At 48.5% G+C, this 12,161-nt stretch overlaps 2 protein-coding genes across 2 annotated transcripts; one reads left to right on the forward strand and one right to left on the reverse strand.

Moving 5' to 3' along the window:
• The first annotated feature begins 7,226 nt into the window (after positions 1-7,226).
• Positions 7,227-9,992, forward strand: LOC119287871 (LRR receptor-like serine/threonine-protein kinase ER1). The gene is made up of 2 exons (XM_037567499.1): positions 7,227-9,382; positions 9,456-9,992. Exons 1-2 carry the CDS (start codon positions 7,297-7,299, stop codon positions 9,758-9,760), a joined length of 2,391 nt encoding a protein of 796 aa, XP_037423396.1. The 5' UTR covers positions 7,227-7,296; the 3' UTR covers positions 9,761-9,992.
• Positions 9,993-10,522: 530 nt separating this feature from the next.
• LOC119284036 (acid phosphatase 1-like) lies at positions 10,523-12,159 on the reverse strand (the record flags this gene model as incomplete). The annotated part of the gene is made up of 3 exons (XM_037563339.1): positions 10,523-10,911; positions 11,446-11,655; positions 11,756-12,159. Coding segments are annotated over 3 exons (792 nt in total), but the record flags the coding sequence as incomplete, so codon positions are not given.
• Between the last annotated feature and the right edge of the window lie 2 nt (positions 12,160-12,161).

Consider the following 12,161-nt stretch of genomic DNA (forward strand, 5'->3'; position numbering starts at 1 on the left):
AGTTATCATTTGATTAACGGGATCATATCAGTAGGAGAATGATGTGATTGACTTGACCCATTCCGTTAGCTTAGCACTTGATCGTTTAGTATGTTGTTGTTGCTTTCTTCATGACTTATACATGTTCCTGTAACTATGAGATTATGCAACTCCCGTTTACTGGAGGAACACTTTGGGTGCTACCAAACGTCACAACGTAACTGGGTGATTATAAAGGAGTACTACAGGTGTCTCCAAAGGTACATGTTGGGTTAGGGTATTTCGAGATTAGGTTTTGTCACTCCGATTGTCGGAGAGGTATCTCTGGGCCCTCTCGGTAATGCACATCACTATAAGCCTTGCAAGCAATGTAACTAATGAGTTAGTTACGGAATGATGCATTACATAACGAGTAAAGAGACTTGCCAGTAACGAGATTGAACTAGGTATTGGATACCGACGACCGAATCTCGGGCAAGTAACATACCGATGACAAAGGGAACAACGTATGTTGTTATGCGGTTTGACCGATAAAGATCTTCATAGAATATGTAGGAGCCAATATGGGCATCCAGGTTCCGCTATTGGTTATTGACCGAGAATAGTTTTAGGTCATGTCTACATTGTTCTCGAACCCATAGGGTCCGCACGCTTAAGGTTTAGATGACAATTATATTATGAGTTTATGAGTTTCGATGTACCGAAGGAGTTCGGAGTCCCGAATGAGATCGGGGACATGACGAGGAGTCTCGAAATGGTCGAGACGTAAAGATCAATATATTGGACGACTATATTCAGACTTCGGAAAGGTTCCGAGTGATTCGGGTATTTTTCGGAGTACCGGAGAGTTACGGGAATTCGCCGGGGAGTATATGGGCCTTATTGGGCCATACGGGAATAGAGGAGAGAGGCCAAAAGGAAGGAGGCCTGCGCCCCCCCTCTGGTCCGAATTGGACAAGGGGCGCAGCCCACTTTTCCTTCTCCCTCTCCTCCTCTTTCCTTCTCCAACAAGGAAAGGAGGAGTCCTACTCCTCCTCTTTCCTTCTCCGACAAGGAAAGGAGGAGTCCTACTCCCGATGGGAGTAGGACTCCCCCCTTGGTGCGTCTCCTCCATAGGCCGGCCACCTCCCCCCTTGCTCCTATATATATGGGGGCAGGGGGCACCCCAAAGACACAACAACAATTGATCCTTGTGATCTATTAGCTGTGTGCGGTGCCCCCCTCCACCATAGTCCTCCTCGATAATATTATAGCGGTGCTTAGGCGAAGCCCTGCGACGGTAGAACATCAAGATTGTCACCACGCCGTCGTGCTGACGGAAGTCTCCCTCGACACCCGGCTGGATCGGAGTTCGAGGGACGTCATCGAGCTGAACGTGTGCTAGAACTCGGAGGTGCCGTATTTTCGGTGCTTGATCGGTCGGGCCGTGAAGACGTACGACTACATCAACCGCGTTGTTCTAACGCTTCCGCTTTCAGTCTACAAGGGTATGTAGATTACACTCTCCCCTCTCGTTGCTATACATCACCATGATCTTGCGTGTGCGTAGGAAATTTTTAAAATTACTACGTTCCCCAACATCCATATGCGGGGTCTTCTTCTGTGGGGCATTATCTCTGGCGATGTTCCCTGTCCGCCCAGCCCTGTTGCTCTGGTGGCCCCTGTTCCACCGGTACCGCCGGTGCTTGCTGCTGATGCTTCTCAGGCTGATTGGGATGTAGCCAAGGCTCTTGATGATGATGCAGTTGATGCTTATGATCAGCAGGTATCCGCATATTCTGATGCTCTTTCTGTCTACCGGGATGATCTGTCTGCTTACACTCAGTGGTGCAATGATGATGCTCGAGCTGCTGCTGTTCTTACTGTGAGTGTCCTACCTCAGTTTGCTTCGGAGTTCATGGGCCTCGACACTGTTACAGCTATGTGGTCCTATCTTTGTCAGCGCTATCAGCCATCTGGCGATGCTCTACACCTCTCTGTGGTGCGTCAGGAGCATGCTCTTCAGCAGGGTGACTCGTCTGTTGATGAGTTCTATTCATAGTGCTCTACCATCTGGCGTCAGCTTGACTCACTGCGGACAGTTGTTTGTGGCACTTGCCGTTGTTGATAGGCTACGAGGTCTGACTTGGAGTTTCAGAGGGTCCACGAGTTCTTATCTCGTCTCTGCTCTGAGTTTGAGCCTCGCCGTGCTCACTTGCTTGCTCGTGGTCGTGTTCCTATCTCATAGATACTTGCCGAGCTTCGTGCCGTGGAGGCTCATCTTCGCTCTGCTGGCTTGCTTCTGGTTCCGTCAGTATTGGCTGTTCGGGCACCGATGTCGTCTGCTCGCCTCACTGCTCCGCAGCTAAATGCTGAGAAGGGCACGTCGCACCGTGACACAGCCTATGGTTACTGCTCCCGGCCAGGTCACCCAGAGCCTGATTGTCGCTAGAAGAAGCGAGACCAGAGGTGCTCCAGCGGGCCTCCTGTGTCTTCCTCGACTCCGTCACTCACTGACCAGGACATTGTTTGCCTCAAGCGTCTTCTTGCTTCCTCAGGCTCTTCGTCGACTGGCTCTGCTGCTGCTGTGACTGCATCCTCCTCCTCACCATCACAGGCATCCACACAGTCAGGTACATCTTCGTGGGTTCTGGACTCTGGAGCCTCCTTTCATATGTCTTCTGATTCTTTCGTGTTGTCTTCTCTCCAACCTCTTGATTCGCCTGTTAATGTTCTTACTGCCGATGGCACATCTCTTCCTGTTGCTAGTCGTGGTATTCTTTCCACTCCTTCTTTTTTTGTTCCGAGTGTTTCACATGTTCCTCGCCTTACCATGAACCTTTTTTCCGCTACCCAACTTACTCATTCTGGTTGTCGTGTCATTCTTGATACCGACTCTTGCTCCATTCAGGATCGTCGCACCAAGGCTTTGGTTGGTGCTGGCCCCCGGCGCCGTGAGTCAAAGGGCCTTTGGGAGGTTGACTCGCTTTGTGTTCCTTCCACTGCCACCACTTCTGCCAGCTCTCATGCTCTTGCTGCCTCTTCGTCTGCGTCCTTCCAGCAGTGGCATCATCGACTTGGTCACATCTGTGGCTCTTGCTTGTCTTCCTTAGTTCATCAAGGCCTCTTAGGGTCTGTATCTGGAGATGTCTCCTTACATTGTAATGGTTGCAGACTTGGCAAACAAACTCAGTTACCTTATCCTACTAGTGAGTCTGTATCTCAGCGTCCTTTTGACTTAGTTCATTCTGATGTCTGGGGTCCTACTCCCTTTGATTCGAAAGGTGGTCATCGCTACTATGTTTTGTTTATTGATGATTTCTCTCGCTACACTTGGCTCTACTTCATGAAATCTCGTAGCGAGGTTCTTTCTATATACAAACGTTTTGCTGCCATGGTTCACACCCAGTTTGCCACACCCATTCGTACTTTTCGTGCTGACTCCGCTGGAGAGTATATCTCTCAGCTGTTGCGTGGTTTTCTCGCGGAACAGGGTACTCTTGCCCAGTTCTCCTGTCCTGGTGCTCATGCTCAGAATGGCATTGCCGAGCGAAAGCATCGTCATTTGCTTGAGACGGCTTGTGCACTGATGATTGCGGCTTCCCTTCCACCCCACTTTTGGGCTGAGGCTGTTTCCGTCCACCTATCTCATTAACATTCAGCCATCGACTGCTCTGCAGGGTGGCATCCCTATGGAGTGTCTCACTGGTCGCTCTCCTGACTACTCTGCTCTTTGTATGTTTGGATGCGCCTGCTATGTTCTTCTTGCCCCCCGAGAATGCACCAAATTGACTGCTCAGTCGGTTGAGTGTGTTTTCCTTCGCTACAGTGATGAGCACAAGGGCTATCGATGTTGGGATCTTGTGGGTCGTCGCTTGCGCATCTCGCATGATGTGACCTTTGACGAGTCTCGTTCTTACTACCCACGTTCTTCTTCCTCGAGTTTCTCTATGGACGACCTTTCGTTCCTTCTCCTCCCCGATACACCCTGCTATGTTCCTCATGTGTCACCTCTTCCTCCGGCACCTCTCATTCCCTCTCATTCACCACCGGCCTCGTCTTCTCCATCCTCCTCCTCCACATCTCCCCCATCCTCTCCAGTCCATCGCCCTCTCTCACCATTTCCTCTCCACTATACTCGATGATTCGTACTGAGGATGTCTCCTCTGACGATCCCTCCACCTCTGGTGCACCTCCTCTCACACCTCCCCCGGTTCATAACCTCCATGCTCGGCCTCGCCCTCCACCTGATCGCTACTCCCCTGATCGATACGGTCTTTCTGTTTTGACTGAGCCCACTTCCTATCGCACTGCCATGACTCAGCCTGAATGGCAGCTTGCGATGGCCGAGGAGCTTGCTACTCTTGAGCGCTCTGGCACATGGGATCTGGTTCCCCTCCCTTTAGGTGTCCGTCCCATCACCTGCAAGTGGGTCTACAAGCTTAAGACTCGCTCTGATGGTTCTCTTGAGCGCTACAAAGCTCGTCTTGTGGCCCGTGGCTTTCAGCAGGAGCAGGGGCGCGATTATGATGAGACATTCGCTCCTATGGCCCACATGACCACTGTCCGCACTCTTCTTGCTGTGGCTTCTGTTCGTCAGTGGTCTATCTCTCAACTTGATGTCCAGAACACTTTTCTCAATGGCGAGTTGCGTGAGGAGGTTTATATGCAGCCACCACAGGTGTACTATGCTCCCGATGGTATGGTCTATAGACTTCGCCGCTCCCTCTATGGTCTCAAACAGGCCCCTCGCGCCTGGTTCGAGCGCTTCGCATCTGTGGTGACCGCCGCTGGTTTCTTGCCCAGTGACCATGATCCCGCGTTGTTTGTTCACACGTCTCCTCGTGGTCGGACACTTCTCCTTCTCTATGTTGATGACATGATCATCACTGGTGACTTACATTGCCTTTGTTAAGGCTCGCCTTCGCGACCAGTTTCTCATGACTGATCTTGGTCCACTCCGCTACTTTCTTGGGATTGAGATCTCCTCGACCTCTGATGGCTTCTACATCTCCCAAGAAAAATATATTCAGGATCTTCTTGCTCGCGCTGCTCTCGGTGATGAGTGCACGGTTGTGACTCCTATGGAGCTCAACGTTCAGCTTCGTGCCACCGATGGTGACCCTCTTCCTAATCCCACTCGTTATCGTCATCTTGTTGGCAATCTTGTCTATCTTGCTGTTACGCATCCTGACATCTCCTATCCTGTCCACATCCCGAGTCAGTTTGTTTCAGCCCCCACCTCTGTCCACTATAGTCATCTCCTCCGTGTTCTACGATATCTTCGTGGCACGATCTCTCAACGTCTTTTCTTTCCCCGCTCCAGCTCTCCTGAGCTTCAGGCCTACTCTGATGCTACTTGGGCTAATGATCCTTCTGATCGACGCTCGCTGTCTGCTTATTGTGCCTTTCTTGGTGGCTCTCTTATTGCCTGGAAGACAAAGAAACAGACTACAGTTTCTCACTCGAGTACAGAGGCTGAGTTGCGAGCCATGGCGATGTTGACGGCTGAGGTGATCTGGTTACGGTGATTACTTGAGGATTTTGGTGTGTCTGCTACTACCTCGACTCCCTTACTGTCAGACAGTACTGGTGCTATCAGTATTGCGCGTGACCCGGTGAAGCATGAGCTCACCAAGCACATCGGTGTGGATGCCCACTTTGTGCGTGCTGCTGTGCAGGATCAGACTCTTGCTCTTCACTATGTGCCCTCTGAGTTACAGTTGGCGGACTTCTTCACCAAGGCACAGACTCGTGCGCAGCACGGCTTTTTCCTCTCCAAACTCAGTGTTGTTGATCCATCATGAGTTTGAGGGGGGGTGTTAGATGTGTATAGTCCCCCTTTTCGGTATATCCCCATTGTATAAGGGGTTTTCTGCACTTTGACACACATGTACATGTAATGGCCTTTGGCCCTCAGGAAATACTAGTTGCCATTCATCCAACACAATCTTCTCCAGAATGGTATACTGTCGAAGAAAAACTTAGGAAATGGTCACCTGACCACCGATGAGTGCGCATATGATTGTAGCTTCAGATATGCTTTCTCCCCCGCTGAAAACTCAGGAGGTGATCGTCAATGTGCTTCATGTGTGCGGTGTGCCTGAGCCCACGCCAGTTGTTGCTTGACCATACTAGCGTGTTGATGGCGCCCCTGAAGAACTTCCTGGATATCAATACTGCTGGTGGATGCGATATCAGGGTTCATTTATGTTTTAGCAAGCACAAATGATGCCCTATGCTTGTAGGATTCATTTGCTCTTTACTGACTCATGCCCGTGCAATTGTGTTTGCTGATCCTGTTTACTTTGAGATTCAGATTACAGTCTGACCACTAACTTGTTAAGCATATGGACATGACTTTTGGTTGAAGGTAAGCTTGCACACTAGAGTTTCCATCCGTTCCCAAATTATGGATGCGGGTGGCGATGTTGCCCTTCAAAGACTGTTGCCTCTGGAACAAGGAGAAGCGTCTATTCAAAATCTGACGATGCAGTCTCTGAACCCCACCCAAGGAATCTGATGATGACACTTGGTACAGTATAAATTATGCTACATGAAGTTAGTGAATCATTTGTACAGTATAAATTCTTCCATCTCAATATCATTTTCAATTTTGTTTCGCACAGTCAGTACACGGTCAACCAGGCCAGCGTGAATATGCACGAAATAAATGAACACCGCGTTTCTCCACAAGTTGTCTCACGTAGCTAAATGGTTCAAATAAGACTAGCAGAAATGAAAGTTAACCTCAACTGATTATCTCCCTGTGCTTGTTTGCGCGCCAAGTTGTTCACCTATCTGTTGATCTTGAAGACCTTCACAATTATACGAAGTTAAATCAAATTAAGGGCAAGAGAAATCTGAGATGCTAACATATGTTTGAAGAGATGGAAGATTATTAGGCAGTAAATCATACATAAGATTCTTTTGTATGCCCATGGCACAAAAGCTTCCTTCCCAAAAATTATTAACAACTCGTCACAGTTCTTCACTTTAAATAAGACAATGATTGTTGGACCCTTCAAGATCTCAAGAAATCCAAGAAGTAGCCAAAAGCAACTATTCTACGTAGAATGGCCACTGGTCAGAGAAGGCATTGAATGGCGAATTGACAGGAAACCTAACTTCTTCTTTTTTGGAATAACTTCTTCTTTTTTGGAAATTACAGGAACCATAAGTTGACTTGTGTACAGTAGACCTTGACTGCGGGTCTTCTTTCAGCTCCACCACATGTAGTTCCCATTTTTTTCATCATACACATCCCCCATAAGCCCGAGATGGGTGGCATGGCTAATCCCCACCTTGTTCATCATATCATCCTCCCGCAAGCTCAGGATGAGTGTCATGGCAAATTCTCAGAGTGTTCACAGCACCATCCTCCACAAGCTATCTCTACTCCTCCTCATTTGCTCGCTCCTCGGGTACAATTGTGAATCTATGAGCAGGAAGGCTGAAAAGGCAGCACTTCTAAGCCTTGAGAAATACTGGGGCAAACAGACGAAAATCAAGTGGAGCTCCATCATGTACGCAGATCAATGTAATTGGGATGGAGTCATTTGTAATTTTGATGGCTTTGTTACAGGAATTTCAGTCGGAGGCTACAAGCTTGCCAAGTCAATTCCTTCAGAAATTTGCTCGTTCAAGAACCTTACAGACATTGACCTTTCACACAACAACATTCCAGGTTCTTTCCCTGTGGTTCTTTTCAGTTGCTCAAGCCTTGAACAACTGGACCTCTCTTACAATTCTTTTGTTGGTAGTCTTCCATTAAATATCCATTTACTGTCAAAATCGATTACCTACCTTAACCTTGAATCGAATAGTTTATCCAGTAGTATTCCAAATTCAATCTACCAGCTTTCATCCTTAGAAGTTCTGAAACTATCTTTCAATCCCTTTGATTCACACAGAATCGACCCACAGCTAGGAAATTTGACAAACCTAGAAGAATTGTCAATGAGTTCTATGAATATAGTTGGTGAAATTCCAGACACTATAACCAAGCTAACCCGACTTACAACCTTAGATTTGTCTTCTAACACATTGAATGGGACAATACCGACTGGGATTTGGAGCATGCAGAATCTAGAGTTCCTTGATCTACAGAGGAACTCTCTATCTGGTTGCATACTAGATGATCCCCATGAGCTCATGAATCTGTCCCAACTTAAAACCTTAGATTTGTCTTCTAACACACTGAATGGGACAATACCGACTGAGATTTGGAGCATGCAGAATCTAGAGTTCCTAAATCTACACAGGAACTCTCTATCTGGTTGCATACCAGATGATCCCCATGAGCTCATGAATCTGTCCCCACTTAAAACCTTAGATTTGTCTTCTAACACACTTAATGGGACAATACCTACTGTGATTTGGAGAATGCAGAATCTGAATCGCCTCGCTCTACACAATAACTATATATCCGGTCGCATACTGGATGATTTCTGTAAGCTTAAGTATCTGTCCCAACTTTTATTGAACGACAATCTTCTATCCGGCCCACTACCAGAAAACGTTACACAGTTACAATTAACCTCCATCTTCCTCGATTTCTCTAGTAACCAACTGATTGGCAAGATTCCATCTTCTTTCGAGTTGAGAAAATTTGAATGGAGCTTTCTTTCCAATCCCGGCTTATGTTCCTCCAACCACTTTGGAAACTTTCCTACGTGCACCAGATTGCACTTGAAGATGTTTGTAATAATTCTCCTGGTCTCTGGTTCAGCCATTCTCATATGCACAGGGCTGATTGGTTTAACTAAGATCAAGGCATTTTTCTCAATGGAAAAGGATGATGCCCCATCTCCACTGTGGAAGCTGACAGCCTTCCAAGCTATTGATTATGACATTGAGGACATCCATTGCAACCACATTGATGCAAACCTTGTTGGCAGCGGTGGCTCAGGAAATGTGTATAAGATCTGCCTTGACAACACAAACCGTGAGGTTATAGCTGTCAAGCAAATATGGACCAGTGGCAGACGGGAACATGATATGCTGGAAAAGCAGTTTCAAGCTGAAATTGAGATTCTTGGATACATCCGACATGCCAATATCGTGAAGTTGCTTGGCTACATTTCAAGCTCCGAATCAAAGCTCCTCATATACGAATACATGGAAAACGGTAGCTTGTATGAATGGCTGCATCACAAAGAAAACCCTACTAGTACAACTGGACGGTTGTTGAACTGGCCGACAAGGATGTCAATAGCAATCGATGCCGCAAGAGGACTGTGTTACATGCATGACGGTTGCTCTCCCCCTATAGCACACCGCGATGTGAAATCCAGCAACATCCTGCTGGATCCTCAGTTCAAAGCAAAGATTGCGGACTTTGGCCTAGCTCGTGCACTGCTTAAAGCCGGTGAGCCAGAGTTAGTCTCGGCAGTGGTTGGGTCCTTTGGATACATAGCTCCAGGCAAGAACTTGGTACTAACTTTGGTTATTTTGAACTCGGTAATATGACTGACAAGTGACCTTTCCTTCTCTAGAGTTTGGAAGCTCGAGAAAAATGAATGAGAAAGTTGATGTGTACAGCTTTGGGGTGGTTCTCCTGGAGCTGACAACAGGGAGGCGTGCGAATGGTGGCGGCGGGTACGAGAATTTGGCGCAATGGACGTGGAGGCAATTTAAGGATGAGGGCTTCCATTTGACAAATGTGATCGACGCAGACATAAGTGATCCAGCCTACCTACGCGAGGTACAACTGGTGCTCCAGCTAGGGCTAATTTGCACGGGCACGGATCCATCGTCAAGGCCGTCCATGAAGCAGGTTCTGCAGGTCCTGCAACGCTGAAAAACACTACACGATGCAGCTCGTAAGCCATCTGAACCAGAAGGTCGCCAAAAGGTTCGGAGACACGCCGCGGTGGTATTCTTACTAGATATAATTTGTCCAGTGAAATTGGAAGGGTGGCGACACACACAGTAGTTTTTATTACGAGCAAGAGAAGATTCTGCATATGTTTTTTTTTTCTGAATGTGCAATATCAGCGTGTTGTGTGGCTGTTGATCCTGTTTACTTTGAGGTTCAGTTTAAGGTCAATGCCTAAACAGAGTATCAGTATAAACATCCTCTTCTGAAGTTCTGAAACAGAAGGTCGTCAGAGTTATAAAGAGACGAGCGCTGTGGTTTTATTTTGACTAAAGATAGTTTGTCCTAATGAAACTGGAAGGGCGACACGGGCTGTAGTTTTATTACGAGTAAGAGACAATGATTGAGCATCCGTTTTTAGAATGTGCAATGCCAGCATGTTGTCTGGCTGGCTGTTGATCCTGTTTACTAAGAGGTTCTCAGTTTAAAGTCAAGGACTGAACAGAGTATCTGATGATGCAGTCTTCCTATAAACCTCAGAGATCCTACACAAGTGCTGTAGATGCGAGATCCTGCTGACACAATATAAATCTTCGAAAAAGAGGTGCGCAGAGCAGCACTGCAGTTTTTTTCTTCTTAGCTGGTTCCTTACTTGCAACAATGTAAGAAGATCTGAAGATGTAAACCACTTTTGGAGGCTAGGCTTTGGTAGAGTATGAGCAAAAGAGATTATCTGGTACAATGTGTCCATGAAGTCAACATTCACAAGCCCAATGTATGCACACTCATTCGCAAATTAATTCTTCCATCTCAATTCATTCTCAATTTTGCTTTGCACACTCAGTCAGTCAGTACACACACGGTTCAATCAATCGGGCCGGCGTGACGAATGCAACAGACAAATAAACACTGCATTCTTCACACTATGCCCACCGATCATGTTTGCTCTGTTTCGTCAGGGGATGTAGTACATTGGGTTGGGGAGCTTGAAGGAGCGGGCGCTCATGGAGTAGCCCAGCAGGTCGCTCCACTGGTCGCCCGAGTTGCCCAGGATCTTGTACCCCTCCGCCTCCATCTCCTTCCTCTTCTCCGACTTGTAGTCCGTCGCCGTTTTCTCCCGGTCGGCTGCTGCCCTGGACATCATCGAAGAAGGCAGGTTTCAGAATCCCATTATGCAGAAATGAGGAACACTAGATGGCAAAACACTACGGTGCTCTGGAAACAATTGGATGCCGGATCGCTCAATTGACCAAATTGGGATGATAAAACGAGATTATTGGCTGTGAAATTCAGCACTAACTAAAACAATATTATTTCTCCCTTGTTTTCAGTACTAACTAAATTCATATCTGAAACGCAGACCTAGAACAGAGTGTTCAGTCCAACATACTAATGAACTACTGCCTATATGCAGGGGCATTCCTGCAGCACTGAATTTTTATGTATTTTTGTGACAAAGACTGCTGCATTTGGCAATTTGGGCATTCTAATTGATGTCTCAGCCAGTGATTATAAAGGGCACACACAAACCACTTCAATATTTGGAAGAGGACAACAGGCATAGCTGAATGAACTGCGTAAAAAAATCCCCACCAAGGCAGGGTGAAAGTGATGTGCAATGGTATAAACAGCAGAAGAGGGACGGTGAAGGTGTGGGTGGGTACTACCTGAGTATGAGCTTGTCCCAGTCGTGGAAGCCCTGTCTCCTGAGGTTGTCGACGGTGACGGCCTGGTGGGCCTCGCTGCGGCCGGTGAGCAGGAAGGTCTTGAATCCCAGGTCGCGCACCTCCCTGTAGAGGCGGAGGCTGGAGGGGATCGCCGGCGCCTCCCCCGTCTCCACCCACCGGTCGAACTCCCGGTGGTCGAACAGCTCCAGCCTGCATAGCCGTTTCCAAAATCGAACATGTATCAATCTCAGTTGTCGAATCGAGCTTCCCGGCCCGCAATCTCGGGATGTAATATGCGTGGGTCGCCCACCCGTATCCGTGCTGCGCGTAGTAGGGGAGGTTGGAGAGCAGCGTCTCGTCGATGTCGAAGACCCAGGCGCCGGCGGTGGCTTCGTTTGTGCCGGTGGCGGCGGCGGCGGCGGCTGTGGCGCGGGCGTAGGCGGAGGCCTCCCTTGCGAGGAGGTCGAGGTCGGAGCGGTAGGCGGGGCCGGTGAGGTATGCGCGCACGTGCGGCACGCAGTCCTCCGGCACGGCCGCCCACGGCGCCAGGTTGTTGGCCTCCCCCGCCGTCCTCCAGCTCGCGCACCGCAGCTCCACATCCTCGGCCCGCTCCGTGGGCAGCTGGATGACCAGCGGGCGCGGCGGCTCCTCGGCCGACGCGTCGTGCGCCTCCACCGCGACGGCGACGGCGACGGCGAGGAGCGCCAGCAGAAACA

This window comes from Triticum dicoccoides, chromosome 4A (genome assembly GCF_002162155.2).
Source record: "Triticum dicoccoides isolate Atlit2015 ecotype Zavitan chromosome 4A, WEW_v2.0, whole genome shotgun sequence".
Classification (NCBI taxonomy): domain Eukaryota; kingdom Viridiplantae; phylum Streptophyta; class Magnoliopsida; order Poales; family Poaceae; genus Triticum; species Triticum dicoccoides.

Coding starts and splice junctions, on each gene's coding strand:
- LOC119287871 (XM_037567499.1), top strand. CDS start 7,297: ATGAGTGTCATGGCAAATTCTCAGAGTGTTCACAGCACCATCCTCCAC. Junction 9,383..9,455: donor CTTTGGATACATAGCTCCAG/GCAAGAACTTGG, acceptor TTCCTTCTCTAG/AGTTTGGAAGCTCGAGAAAA.